Source organism: Curcuma longa, chromosome 18 (genome assembly GCF_044706935.1).
Source record: "Curcuma longa cultivar G26 ecotype Majalengka, Jawa Barat chromosome 18, ITB_CL_G26_1.1, whole genome shotgun sequence".
NCBI lineage: Eukaryota > Viridiplantae > Streptophyta > Magnoliopsida > Zingiberales > Zingiberaceae > Curcuma > Curcuma longa.
In genome coordinates this window covers 5,615,298-5,629,457 of record NC_133878.1, presented here as the reverse complement: position 1 = coordinate 5,629,457, position 14,160 = coordinate 5,615,298, and the positions used below count along the sequence as shown (strand labels likewise).

General features: G+C 35.3%; 1 protein-coding gene and 1 pseudogene across 1 annotated transcript; both read right to left on the bottom strand.

The window, feature by feature from the left end:
* Positions 1-1,578: 1,578 nt before the first annotated feature.
* On the bottom strand, positions 1,579-7,199 carry LOC141812224 (fatty acid desaturase DES2-like). Its single transcript, XM_074700270.1, is given in 3 exon segments — positions 1,579-2,125; positions 2,128-2,899; positions 7,135-7,199. Coding segments are annotated over 2 exon segments (1,176 nt in total). The 5' UTR covers positions 2,870-2,899; positions 7,135-7,199; the 3' UTR covers positions 1,579-1,691.
* A 929-nt stretch (positions 7,200-8,128) lies between these two features.
* On the bottom strand, positions 8,129-13,817 carry LOC141812142 (uncharacterized; annotated as a pseudogene).
* Positions 13,818-14,160: the final 343 nt, after the last annotated feature.

Sequence of the window (14,160 nt, the reverse complement as noted above, 5' to 3'; positions counted from 1 at the left end):
CAAGAATCGGTATCGAAAATCTCCTCGAAAGCTTTCTTTTATAGCCTTTAGGTTGAGGTTGATTTTTGCCAATCAGTCAACTGATCTTACTCATCAATTGATTGATCTATTATAAATTCAAACGTTATTATGACCTGTCAGTTTAACGACTCCATCCATCTTAGCATCAGTTGACTGATCATTATCATCAGTCGATTACTGTTTAATCAGTCAAATCAATGTGCTTCTGTTTGATTCATGATCGATATCAATCAATTGATACCCATCATCAGTCAACTGATACTATCAGTCCGAGTTTTTCAATCGATTTTTAAAGCTTATGTTCGATATTACGGTGTTATCAGGCGACTAATGATCTAAATTCACTAGATATTTTTTGAACAAATAAATTTAGATACCATGAGAAAAAGACACAAATAATAGACAACATTGATTTCATCAGACCAAGTCTAGCTCTAGATTGAGTTTGGGTGTTTTGAAAGTGGTCATCTTCATCGATGATTGATTGATGGCCCCATGATGGATGAGGCCTAGGTGATATATGATATGTGGGCTCAAGATTCGTATCCTTTATCAACTTGTGGATTATAGTTGCAATATAAATTTTAAATCATTCTAGATCTTCCATTCTCAATTAATTAGAAGATTTTAAACTCGTCTTCCATAAGTTCACACCTAACATCTACTTCTCAAATGATAAGGTTCCTTGTCATATCTGATGTGGAGGTTTCATAAGTAATCAGATTTATAAATTAAGCGACATAATAATTTTAATAAAATAACTTAGAATTTAATATTAATGATTAGAAAAATAGAAAATAAGATAACTAAGATGATTTGAAATAAAAAAATAAACAGGTAACCAAAGAAAGATGATTATAAAAGTATATGAAAATAAATAGTATGTATGCCAAATAAATAAAAGTTATTAACTTGCTAAATTTAAATAATCAATCATTTTTAAGTGAGAATGATGTTACCGATCGAGTTGATTATGGTGACCTAAAGCTAGAACTAATTCTATCCAAAAATAACTAACTCTATCTAAAAGAAGAGTATTTTAAAATCTTCTTTTACAGTTGAAATGAACCATTTTCAATTAAAAATATTCATCAAAAAGGTAAAAAAATTTATATCAAAGTCTTCATGGGCATCTCAAAAAAAAAGATTTCTAGATTTTTAAATTAAAAAAATTGTCAATACAACTCAAAATAATTCTTTTAGAAAAAAAGATTATACGAGAGACTTTTAGGAGTTCTAAGAATAATTCTTTAATCTTTCTAATTAAAAAATTATTTCTAAAATAAAGCATCGACCTATGGTACCTTTTTATGCATATGAAAAAATAAAAAGAAGAAAAGACAATGTAACTGAATGTTTTTGAAATTAGGAGGTGCAACCTGAAAATAAAGACCACATTATAAAAATTTATATTTGTAAAAGGTCATGTCCATTACTTAAAATTATGAGTATCACTAACCTTTTTTATAAGGAAGAAGGACACGAGGAACAACGACAGACAAGTTAATTAAGATACACAGATAGACGTCGACACTGACTCGACAGGTAGACGGTGCAAAGAAGAACCACCGCGAAATTAATTGGCGAACGGAGCCATCGATGGCCGGCGCTCATTCCTAATTATATATCTGCCTTAATTTTTTGCTAATTGAGGAGGAGTTGATTTTAGTTTAGAACTTGTTGCGGTACCAGAAGACGCCCTTCTGCTCGCCGCCGGCGTCGGGTTCCACGTAGATGCACTCGCGCGCCTCCCTCCACACGGCCTTCAGCAGCGGCGTGCCGTCGAACTGATAGTACTCGCCCAGCAGCGGCTTGATGGACTCGGTGGCCTCCATCGCGTGGTAGTGCGGCATGGTGGAGAAGAGGTGGTGGGCGACGTGGGTGTCGGTGATGTTGTGGAACACCCGATTGAGCACGCCGTAGTCGCGGTCGACGGTGGCGAGCGCGCCGCGGAGCCAGTCCCACTCGCTCGAGTCGTAGTGGGGCAGCGCCGGGTGCGTGTGCTGGAGGTAGGTGATGGTGACGAGCCACGCGTTGACGATGAGGAGCGGCACGCCGTAGACGCGGACGAGCCACCAGAAGCCGTGGGCGGCGGCGAGGCGGAAAGCCCGTAGGAGACGGCAACGAGGCCGGCGTCGGAGATGAAGATCTGGGCGCGCTCGCGGTCCGAGTAGATGGGGCCGTAGGGGTCGTAGTGGCAGGCGAAGCGGGGGTAGGGCCGGCCGGAGACGTTGAAGGCGAGGTAGAGCGGCCAGCCGAGGGTGAGGGTGACGGCCAGCGTGAGGAGGCGGCCGAGAGGGTTGTTGAGGTACTCGGCGAACCAGGAGAGCGCCGCCTTTTGCTTGGGGACGAAGACTTCGTCGCGCTCCAGGGAGCCGGTGTTGGAGTGGTGGCGGCGGTGGCTGTACTTCCAGGAGAAGTAGGGAACCAGGAGAGCAGAGTGGAGGAGGAGTCCGACGGCGTCGTCCAGAAGGGAGTAATCGGAGAAGGCGTGGTGGCCGCACTCGTGGGCGATGACCCACACGCCAGTGAGCACGCATCCCTGGAGAGCCCAGTAGAGCGGCCAGGAAGCGAGGGCGAGGGAAGGCGGAAGGTTGGGGATGACGGCGAGGGCGAAGTAGAGGAAAAGGGCGGCGAGGAGCAGGTCATGGACGACGTAAGAGAAGGACCGGAGGATGGAGCGGTGGAAGCAGTGAGGTGGGATAGCCTTCTTAATCTGACCGAAGCTGAAGGGTGGCTTTTCGGTGGGTGAGCGGTGGAGGTCTTTATCGCCGCCGCCGCCGCCGGGGCTAACAGAGAGCTTTTTGGCCTCCTGCTCTTGGACTGTCATGCGTCCACCTGCGCCCATGGCTGCACTGCTCTAACTGCTCGCCTGCACCTTGATATATAAAGCAGAAAGCCACATTAAGATGGAACTCATAACAAATCAAATAAGCTGTCTTCTGTGATTAAGAACAAGAAATCTTAAAGGTAAGGAATTGGAGAAGAGAAACAAAGGAGGGGACCAAGACACAAGATTTGAGCATTAAATGAATGCAACGAAGGCCAGACATCTGCTAATCAAGCTACTAGGAATGGCAAGTGTTTTCACGTGGTCTCTTCTACTGCCACATGAGATCTGATCAAGCGAAATAGATGAAAACCAGATGAAAACAACGGATTGGTAATTTTATTCTTGATCTATCCATTACTTACAAAGGATTAGAAAACCAGATGAAAACGCAAAGATCGTCGCTCTTTATCAAAGGCTTCTTTATAGGAAATCCTACAGGAGTCCCTTGCACATGGTTCTCATAGAAAAATAGAATCGGACGGCAATGGCCGCGAATCACGGTGACATGCTCGTCTCATGCACGGCCCAAACATTCACAATAATTGAATAATTATATCATTGCTGTCAAGCAACCATCAGAATGGCATTAAAAATTGCTAGTCCCAAGATACTCCAGAACAAAATATCTCACAGGGGGTATTCTATAATGAAGGGAGCAGATCTGTGTAAAGCCCTAAAGAAAACAACGACAAGCATTCATCTACAAACAGAGAGACTAATAAAAAAAAAGTCATGATCTAGGGCATATAGGGATTGGGATAAAGAACACACCGGGAAACCTTTAAATCTTTCAAGATCCCAAGGCGAAAGAAGAACACTGTAAACTCCACGCGGTGAATGAATTAGGAGAAAGGGATCGAGACTATATTGCGAGATTCGTGCATGAAAAACGCAACAGGAAAAAAAAAAGCAGATTCATGGGCGAAAACTTGCAGATCAAATCAAACACCAAAACAGGAGGAAGACAGAGAGAACATTTCTTACCTTGACGACTATGATGAACGCGAATCAATGCGGAGAAAGCGATCAAGACGATATTGCGAGATTCGAGCATGAAAAAAAAACATATTCATGGGCTAAAACATGCAGATCAAATCAAACATTAAAACAGGAGGAAGATAGAGAGAGCATTTCTTACCTCGACGAGATGAACTAGAGAAGAGGGGGCTATGATCAACACGAATCAATCCGGAGAAAGCGATCGAGACGATATTGCGAGATTCGAGCATGAAAAACGCAATAAAAAAAAACAGATTCATCGGCGAAAACATGCAAGATCAAATCAAACACCAAAACAGGAGGAAGATAGATAGAGAGAGAGAGCATTTCTTACCTTGACGAGATGAACTAGAGAAGAGGGGGCTACGATGAACACGAATCTTCCCCCACGCCCTCGCTCTCTCCGCCTCGCTCGATCTTTTCTTCTCGCTGCCGCCCGTTTGGCGTGGAGGCATCACGTCTCGCCTCTCTCGCCTTTCTTATAGACCAGCCGCGAGAGAGCGAGATGCCTCCTATTCGCCAGCAACATGGGCCCCGGCCCGGGGCCTACTTCTCAGGTGCCACAATTGGCCGCTGTTTATTATCCAATCAACTCTATCCTAAAATAAATAAATAAATAAATAAATCCTAATTAACCCCATTGACTATCTCTGAGATGACCGATTCAGTCCCACGGAAATTTTTTATCGACCACCAGAGTAAATCGGGAATTGCACGCGATGACCAACCCAGACGCCCAACATTTTTTGATTGTGCTCCCTATTTAAGAAAAATTCTTACAAATACACCGTAGAGAGATCAAATCGTATGTACTTGGGTGACAATTGAATCCTACCGCGGCACTATAGTCCCAACCATTGGCCATTAGATAATGTGGCCCACGGATACACAAAAATGTACACGGCCGAGATCTTTCTAAGAAACATATTTTTTATATTAGCTAAAAAAATTATTTTATTAAATCGGACCAACTCGACACACGTGATCTTGTCTAAATTATTAGTTAGATCACACATGGTTAGGTGGTTGAGGTGTTCAACTATTGAAACTAAGTAGATTTCTTTTCCACCTAGATTTTCCATTGTTCTTTGTGGGGCAACTTAATAGAATTAGGTAGGGTTAGTATTTGATTGAATAAGAGATGATAGAGATCATTTCATGAATAATTAAACTTGCCTAGTTGACGTGGCAATGATCAAACTCAAAAGCATACTTCAAACTTGGAGTTGTACTTCTTCCATAGATTGCTTGTGGGAAGTAGTTAACCAATTAGGAAGAACTCTATTATGAAAGTAGGGATGATGATTTGATACCCACCCGACTTGAATTGAGAAAACTTTTGGACCAGATTATATAATTGGATAATCGGATATGAAAATTGATATAGTAAAATTACTTATATACAACTAGAATACCTAATTAAATTATATATATATATAAATCCATTAATTATTTTTTATTTTATTTCAACAACAACCAATCAAAGAAAGATAATTAAATCTGATGTTCACCTTCTCGCCTTCAATTCTCCTCTCATAGCTATATATGTTTTTTTTAATGATGTTAATTCTAATATACTTGTGTTGAATAATGGTAGTTCGATAAAATGAAAAAAAATCATTAATATAGAAGATATTTGATGGATGTGAGAATGGAGATAAATATCCATATGATGAGTATGGAAATGGAGATGAAAGTTGAATGATGAGGACGAAAATATGGACTTCAACTAAAATATGATCCATTGCCATTCATATATATGAAAGAACATAGTCAGCATCATGTACTAGTTATATAATATAAATTAATAACTATGATATTGCATATTTTTGAGTTGTTCAATTTTCCTTATTAATTTACTAATTAATTATGATATTTGAGAACATCCTAATTGGTTGAATCTTAATAATAGTGTTTCTCCCAATTTTCCTATTTACTTAATTTATCTCATATGCTTAACATGAATAGTTATAATTAAAATTACAATCTCTTAACTCCGGGTCAATCTTAATTAGTTGTTATACATAGATTGGATATAAGAATGTAAATAAATCGAATATTTATGAATAAATTTGATATTAGTATAAATTAATTTTTTATAATTATAACTTCTCATTAGAGGATTTATTTTAATTATTTATATATTAGTATAAATTGAATAATAGAACATATAAAAAAATTGAGATTACATTATGCATATTTTCAATATTAAATCTACTTTCCAAACCTTAATAGTTTCTTTGTGTAGGCACACAGAGAATAATTATATAATTATTCTAGATGATAGTATAAAATATTTATATTCTTTCCATTAATGGTTGATCAAATCATATCATATCCAAAATATTATGGTAAACTTTAATAATTAAAAAATTATTTAAATACAAATTTATTAATTACTTATCATCATTATTAAGTGGTTTATCATATGCACAATACGCATACCAATATTAATCTAATATATTTATACTTTCGCTATAATTTTTATCCTAAGTGCATCAATCGAATCCAATTAGACTAATGAGACTAATAAATTATTTTGACCTAATTGACTCTTCACTAGTCAAAATAATTTATTAATCTCAAACTATTATTTTACCTAACAACAAATACTTTAGTTGATTCAATCTAATTCCAATTCCAATATGACCGACTTTATCAGGTAACTCATCTTCCAATCTTGTCGAAAATCCAATTGACTATCTAATTGATTGATTTTGCTCCTGTCACTTACCCATTAGATTCTTCATCAAATAGAAATATTTTATTTGCATTAGATCATCTTAACTCGTCTACTCAATACATTAGTCAATTAAACTCATCCTCTAGTTGACTGGATCATCCAATACAACCAATCTATAGTCATCCTTAGCTTGCTTAACTCAAAGTTATGTTTCCAAAACTCTTATTTGGTGTAATGAAATTTTAAATTTGTCATTTTGTAACTTGTATAGTCAATTATAAACTCTCACATCACTTAGACTTTACTTGCCAAGAGGGTGTGCCTCTGAGACTAGACTTAGATGGTTGCCAATGTCAGATTTGAACTACTACTTGCATCATCTTAGAGGTTCTTACGCTGATGGAAATAAAAAATTTTGATGGTCACCTGGTCAATTAAATAAATAAACTGACTGAGGGTTTACATTTTTTTAAAGGGGTTTTGACTTCCTATTTAGGACTTTTGGAACCTAATCTAATCCTTATCTTAAAATAAGGGAAGTTGATTCTGTCCAAAATCTTGATTAAAGTCAAGATGCTTCGATCTCACTAGAACGTACCTCTAGTCTCTTCTACTTCCATCTTGTAGTTTCAACGTTGTTGGTGATGCTCAGCCAAACTGTCCTCTGCCATTTCAGAACACAAACAGGATTTGTGAAAATGTAGTAGTGAAACATTTCTATTCAAACTCATCAAAGAGGGCCAGCTACAGGATCTTCAAGTTCATGCTCAACAGATTAATTATCAGTACTTAAGGTGAGTATGGGTACCCCCTTTTTGTTTTTGGAACTGATAGATTAGCATTTCATGTCTTTTTACAATGGTATATGTTGTCTCATGGAAATCTGGAAGCAAAACTTTTTTTTTTCTAAATGTATTTTTGTTGTTTATAATTGTGTTGTGATCAATATGTTGCTAAGCTACTCAACTAGTTTCCACTATACTCTTCATGGGAAATAAATGAGCACAAGAAGACACAAAAAAAGGGGGGAAATCATGGTTATGTTGAATGATTTATGTTTCCTTTTGTCTGTTTTATTGTTGTAGAATTTCAGATTTCCCATCAAATATGTAAATAAAGAAGTTCTCCATGTTCATCAAAGTCTTTGTGATTATTTGTTTCCTAAGTTGGCTCCTCTAGATGCAATTGTCTCTCATGATTTTTTTTCTATACTCTTTTACATATAAAACAAGCAAAACAATGACCTAGCATTTCTATAACTTTGTGAACCATTCAAGTCATATGGATAGAGATATGGAAGAAAATGAATAGCATTAAACACCCAAAAAATGATAAAGTTGATCAAATACATTTATCACAAAATAAGGCACAGTACAAACACCATTTGATATTATGGAAATAGGTTTACTAAAATTGCATTGTCAGATGTTTTAATAAATGATAATCTGTTCAAGTTTCAAACAGAAGAAGAGCATTAGGACCATAACATCTCAGAAAATTTCCATGATTTGGTTTTTGACTCTTAAGAAATTTACCATAAACACCATCTTCGATCAAGTCACACTTTCACATGTGATGCTAGGCGGGGCATTTTAAGCACCTCCATGGCAATTCAGAAGTAAACCGCGATACAGGGCAGCAAGGTTGATGAACACAATCACCAGTACTAAACACATACATTTTGTTGTTTGTGATGATACATACCGTTTGGAGTCAAGTCAACGGCAACTTATGTTCCAATAAAATGTCCAAGGGGCTCACAACATAACCAATACTAATATCTACAAATAGTAGTCACATTAGATGCACTAACTAAATCCAACTTTATATACTTATATCACATTACTGAGTTCACCCTTTCATTAATAGAAAGTTTTACAAAGCTTAAATAGCACACCAGGAGGTTAGTTAGTTTTTATATCTCGAAATATGCCACATTCATTTGTGAGTCGATATCTTAAATCAAGCTGCAAAAGTTTCTAGATTAGTTGCAGTTATGAAGAGAATGTAAACTCATACTGAATGCCGCTAAATTTAGGACAGGACCAGTAACTTCTATACCTCCTGCAACATAAGCTGAGACTACTAGCATTCTGTGACCCAACATGTGTACTCAACACCTATTCTTGGTATTTCAACAATGTTGGATGCATCAAGAAACTTGTTATGTCAATTAGACATTCAGATAATATCGCATGCATTTGGAATCTTCATGAATGCATACTGCTGACATTGCTAAAATACACAAGTAGGATCTCTAAAAATATGCTACTTGCTCTTAGTATCTAGATAGCACAGTTATAAAACATTGAGATAATAGCTAGTTTATGTAGTGATCTGCACACCATCCATTTGATCATTGATGAACTTACAGACAAGGCTGTTCGTGCTCTGAAGACGAAGGGAAATGCTCTCTGAGGATCCAGAACTTCTCTCAATAACCTTCTTATGAAGAATGGAACATCCTGAAACCTCTTCAATATTGAACTTTTTTAGATTGTTAGCACTCATGAATGATCCAAAAGATATGTCTAATATACATCTACACACACACACAATTAAAAGGAATCTTTAAGACAATGCCATGTGCTGACGTTTCAAGCTGTCATCACTTTTTATGCAACTTATTCTTTAAAAATCAAAATTATAAGAGTGCCCCTCTATTTTTCATATAATACAATATAATCAATATGTTTTTAGTCTATTTTATCTAAGATATTTGGTAAAGTTATTTAAGCATAGTTTATATATCATTATTTGATTCCTTGTATCAATTATATGGCAATTTCAATTATTTGAAATTAATATTGTTTAAAAATCTTTTATTTAAAGAATAAGAATTGGAAGGATAGCAGAGGACTATAAAATTTTCTGGAAAATGACTCAAAGCAAACACTTATCAGAATAATTGATTTACATAAAATGATTACAAGACTGATTAATTGCTTAAAGCCTTGAATAGTGTTTCATTATGTTACTGGACATTGATGAATATTTAGCAGGCATCTAGGATGGTGATGGACAAGAAGTCTGCTATTGTATCTAAAGCTCAACATACCTGAATAAGACTTGGGTTTCTGCCAAACCGGCGATTGTAATTCTCAATGCTCTGAAGTACTTGATAAGCTTCCCAGTCGTGATCCTCATTTATTGTTGATGCAGTATAAGCAGAGTTATAGCACGACGGCATAGGAGACACTTGTGTTGGGATAGGGGACACTTGCATGGCTGAAGCACAAATCCAGAATTCCAGACCCTCATAATACAATTCCCTAAGAAGACAAAATTCTTTAGCTACAAAATTGCAGACCCTAAGAATACCATTTTGAAATCCCGTTATTAGGTAAGTAATCTCATTTCTTTTCTGTTTAGAAGTATCACAAATGACTTTTTCTCACAATCTAAAGTTGATCGATTAACTCAGTAGGTTTGAACATTGTGGACGAACTAGGCATTATAAATCAATAGAACTAGCCCAAAACCTCCAAAATCAGATGCTAAATTAGGGTGTCACAAATTGTGGCATTATCTAGGACATGAGTCTTCCATCGATAAGGAGGTGAGGTGAGTCGTGATTTTGCAACCTAAACACCATTTCAGAATTGACTAACTTTTTGATTAAACCAAGGTTTACTTGGTTCAGGAATCTGAAAGAAGAGTTAGATTAAACAAATCTGATGAGATCAAATCAAAAGGGTTTCTCAAACGAATCAAAACCCGGACTATCTATCAACGTAGTCAAAGGCAATGAAATCGACTCTACGGACCGAAACCGAAATCGAAGAGCTGAAAACCTAAATGCACGAATCCAACTTCCTCCCGATCTATCAAAGCAAAAAAGGAACTCACCGCAGAACCAGCACCAGCAGTTGGCTGGGAGGGGAGCCGAAACCGCTCGTGGCAGGCGCAGCACACTAATGGAGAGGATCTCCTGGCTCCCTCCCCTCGATCGAAGTGCTCACTGGCAGCAAATCAACGTATGCTCTTGTTTACTCTGCGAAGCCCTCGCCTTTTCACTCGCCATTCTAGTTTCATTTAACCATGAAATAAGGAAACTTGAGAAGACCAAGTGGAATTTGATAGGTAGCAACTGAGATCCATGTCTGAAAATCTCTCATCTTTTATCATTTCATTTTTGAGAAGAAGATCATGAAATTTATAGGTAGCAACTTGTCTGAAAATCTCCTTTATTTTCATCATAATTAAAAAAAAAATCAAAATGTCTCATCATAATTTATCAAAGAAGATCTTAATTTCATATCTCTTGACTAAATAAAACTTATATTTTTTTGATCATCTAAATATATATTCATACCAACTTAAATATATATCTTAAAATTTTTCCTTAATATATACAATTTTGTTTTTCTCTCTAATGTTATGTCCACACATCGACCTTCACATTTTCATCTCGGTAACTTTCATCTTCTACTTATTTGTTCAAATCATAGTCCAACATTGTGTTATATAATGTAGCAGGTCTAACCGTCATTTTGTAGATTTTTTTTTAAAAATTTTAGAGGTACTTTATGATCACATAAAACATTCAACACTCTCTTCTATTTCAACCATCCTACTTGTATTCTATGTAAGACATCTTTCTCAATCTCTCCATCTTCTTACAAAAATAATCTTAAATACTTATAGTTCTCAATTTCAAACAATTTGTCATCTTCTATCTTAATAATTATTTCATTACGTCTAATATTGTTAAACTTAAATTTCATATATTTCGTTTTTACTTTATTATAGTTGACTATCACATATCTCACAACTTCTCACAAGGTATTTTTGGAATTCTTAGGTGGAGCCTTGAAATATTTATGACAGTCTCCTCATCATCCGACCAATTAACTATTACATTTCTCTTATCCTCAATAATTATGTTGTGCAAAATAATGCATGTAAATATGATGTCCTTCAACTTATTCTTGTATCAAAATCATCCTAAACCATTAACCATTGCCCACTCGACATCCTTTCTCGCGGTCTCTTATATAAATTGAATTAATTATATAAGTTTGGTTAAGATTTTTAATTTTAAAAATTATTTAAATTGATTAAATTAATTTTTATTAAATAGTTTTTAAAAATTATATGTTTAAAAATTAAATTAGCGATTGATTATTTTTATTTAGGTCAATAAATTAGCGAAGTTTAATCTCTAATTAGCAATTAGATTGATTTTAATAGTTTAATTAATTGATTTTTTAGGTTAGGGTAAAAGTTGTTTTTTTAATATTATTTTTGGTTAAATTGATTTAATTAAATTAATTTGGTTATGATTTTAAATTTTGAAAATTATTTAAATTGATTAGCGATGAATTTTTCATTCGATCACTAAGTTTAACGAATAATTTTTCAATTTTATATGCGGTCACTAGGTTTAACGACCTAATGAAAAATCAATCGTTAAATTTAACAATCGAATAAAAAATCAATTATTAAATTCACCAGCTGAATAACTAATTTAATGATTAAAATTTAACCATTAAAATTTTCAAATGCTAAATCGGTTAAAATTTTATTTAGCGACTTAAATTTGATAGTTAAATCAATTGCTAATTCCTTTTTTTTTCTTGTAATGGATGTTAATCATGTATAATTTAGTTTAATTTAATTTGGCTCTGTCTTACCGAGTTCAGTATAGATCCTGTGTCAAGTTTCACAAGATTTATCTGAGGCACCATTATCGTGTCAAATTTTCTTAGACAATTAAAAATAATAAATTTTATCATTTTGAAGGTTAAAATATATTTTAAAACTTATATACATATGTATTTATTATTTTCTAAAAGATATAACTATTTTATTGATCTTTTAAATCTTTATTATTATTTTATATTTTAAAAGAATTATTGGGTCTAATCAAAGTCAATCTAGTATGTCTAAAACAGATTCAGATATCTACTAGATGATTGATCGATTTATCTAAATGCACCTTCGGAACATAACTGAGTTAGTTACGATGGAGCAGACTTATAAAAGAGGACAAGGGTTCAAATCTTAACGAAACCGAGCAATACCCTCCTCTGTCGTGATCAACTGCAGTTTCTCGATTTACCACAATACCTTTATCTGTCGTAATCAATTATAGTTTTTCGATTTACCTCCTCACATTTGATCGTGAGATCGACCGTGTGAGACCACTAAGATAAAGGATTCCATCTTTTACAGAAGATTTGTCCAAATGCAACCCTATATACTAAAAAATAGTGTGAGATTAGGTTAACATTTTTTTTGTATTCGATTTCAATTTAGGTTGACTAATCAAATCTTATTGACTCCATGGCTAACCTTTCAAATCCCCGATTTGGTTAAGTGGAAGATCTGGTTTAAAAGTTCAGGGAGGATTCCCGTAAGAAGTCAACTGCAAAGTTTCAATATTCCAAACTTTAATAGAAAAATAAAAATAATTTCATAAATACATCTTGAAGTAGAATAAAAAAAATACATGAATATTATTAACAAACACTACAAGTTTATAACTTTTCCAAATCACTCAATATGAATTCATTACTATTACTCAAAAACTGCTTTCTTTATGATCATTTTGACAAATTTAACCCTTGAGCGAATGGATCGTTTAGAATCTTATGAATAATGAAAAAAAAACTTACAAGAGTGAATTTCCTACATAATATAGCGTTTTAATTACTTTTATTATTATGAAACTTGTACCCTATGATGTATACATGCAAACTTGAGGATGAGTTATTTTGAATAAAATTTTTTATTTTCTAATATTAGTTCACAATAGTCATCCTGCCATGGTTCGCAAGAAAAATCATAACAGTTGAAGTGGACTCTACCGATTGTGATCATCACAGACTTTATCATTCTAATTCACGATAATTATCGCGTACTTTATCATTTCAGTTCTAAGGACTCTATCACTCCAAGTTCCAATATGAGAAATTTGAATTTGAATGATTATATAAAATTTATTAGATTTTTTAAAATTTAAAATATTTTTTTAATCATATTTTAATAAAATAAATCGATTAGATTAAAAAAAAAAACCTATTTGAACGGTCCTATTCAAACGGTCATATTTGAAAACTTAAAGTTTTGATTAAACCCTCGCACGGCCTACCGACCACCGCTGTGTCCCACGCCCGTGAGCTGTCCGATCAAGCGACGCTGTCCGATCCTCCGGCGGCAATCATCCGCGTTCCCTTCCTCTTCCTTATACGGAGCAAAAACCCTAAAGCTCACTTGCTCTTCCGTTCGAGAGACGCCGAGAAGCCGGAGCTTCTTCTTCCGTCCATTCCCTTTCATACCGGTTTTTTTTTTTTTTGCCGTAGGGGACCTCAGTGAGGTTTTCTATCAGCGGAGGTGAGGTGCTGCTTTTTGCTCTTGATCCAACCCTTCACAAAAGCCTAAAACTCTTTCGCCTTTTGCCGCTCTTTTATACGATGGCAGCTAGCAAGAGAACGCATGTTGGGGAGAAGGCAGGGAAAGGGACAGAGAACAACCTTTCCTTTCCTTTGAAGACGCCGTCCTCCGTTGTCATGGAAGATGATGACCTTGATTTTCCCAGAGGTTCTATAACTCTTGTCCATCTCATTGATCTCATTGCAGCTCCGTATTCTTAAATCTCAATTCTGAAAGAAGGGCATTA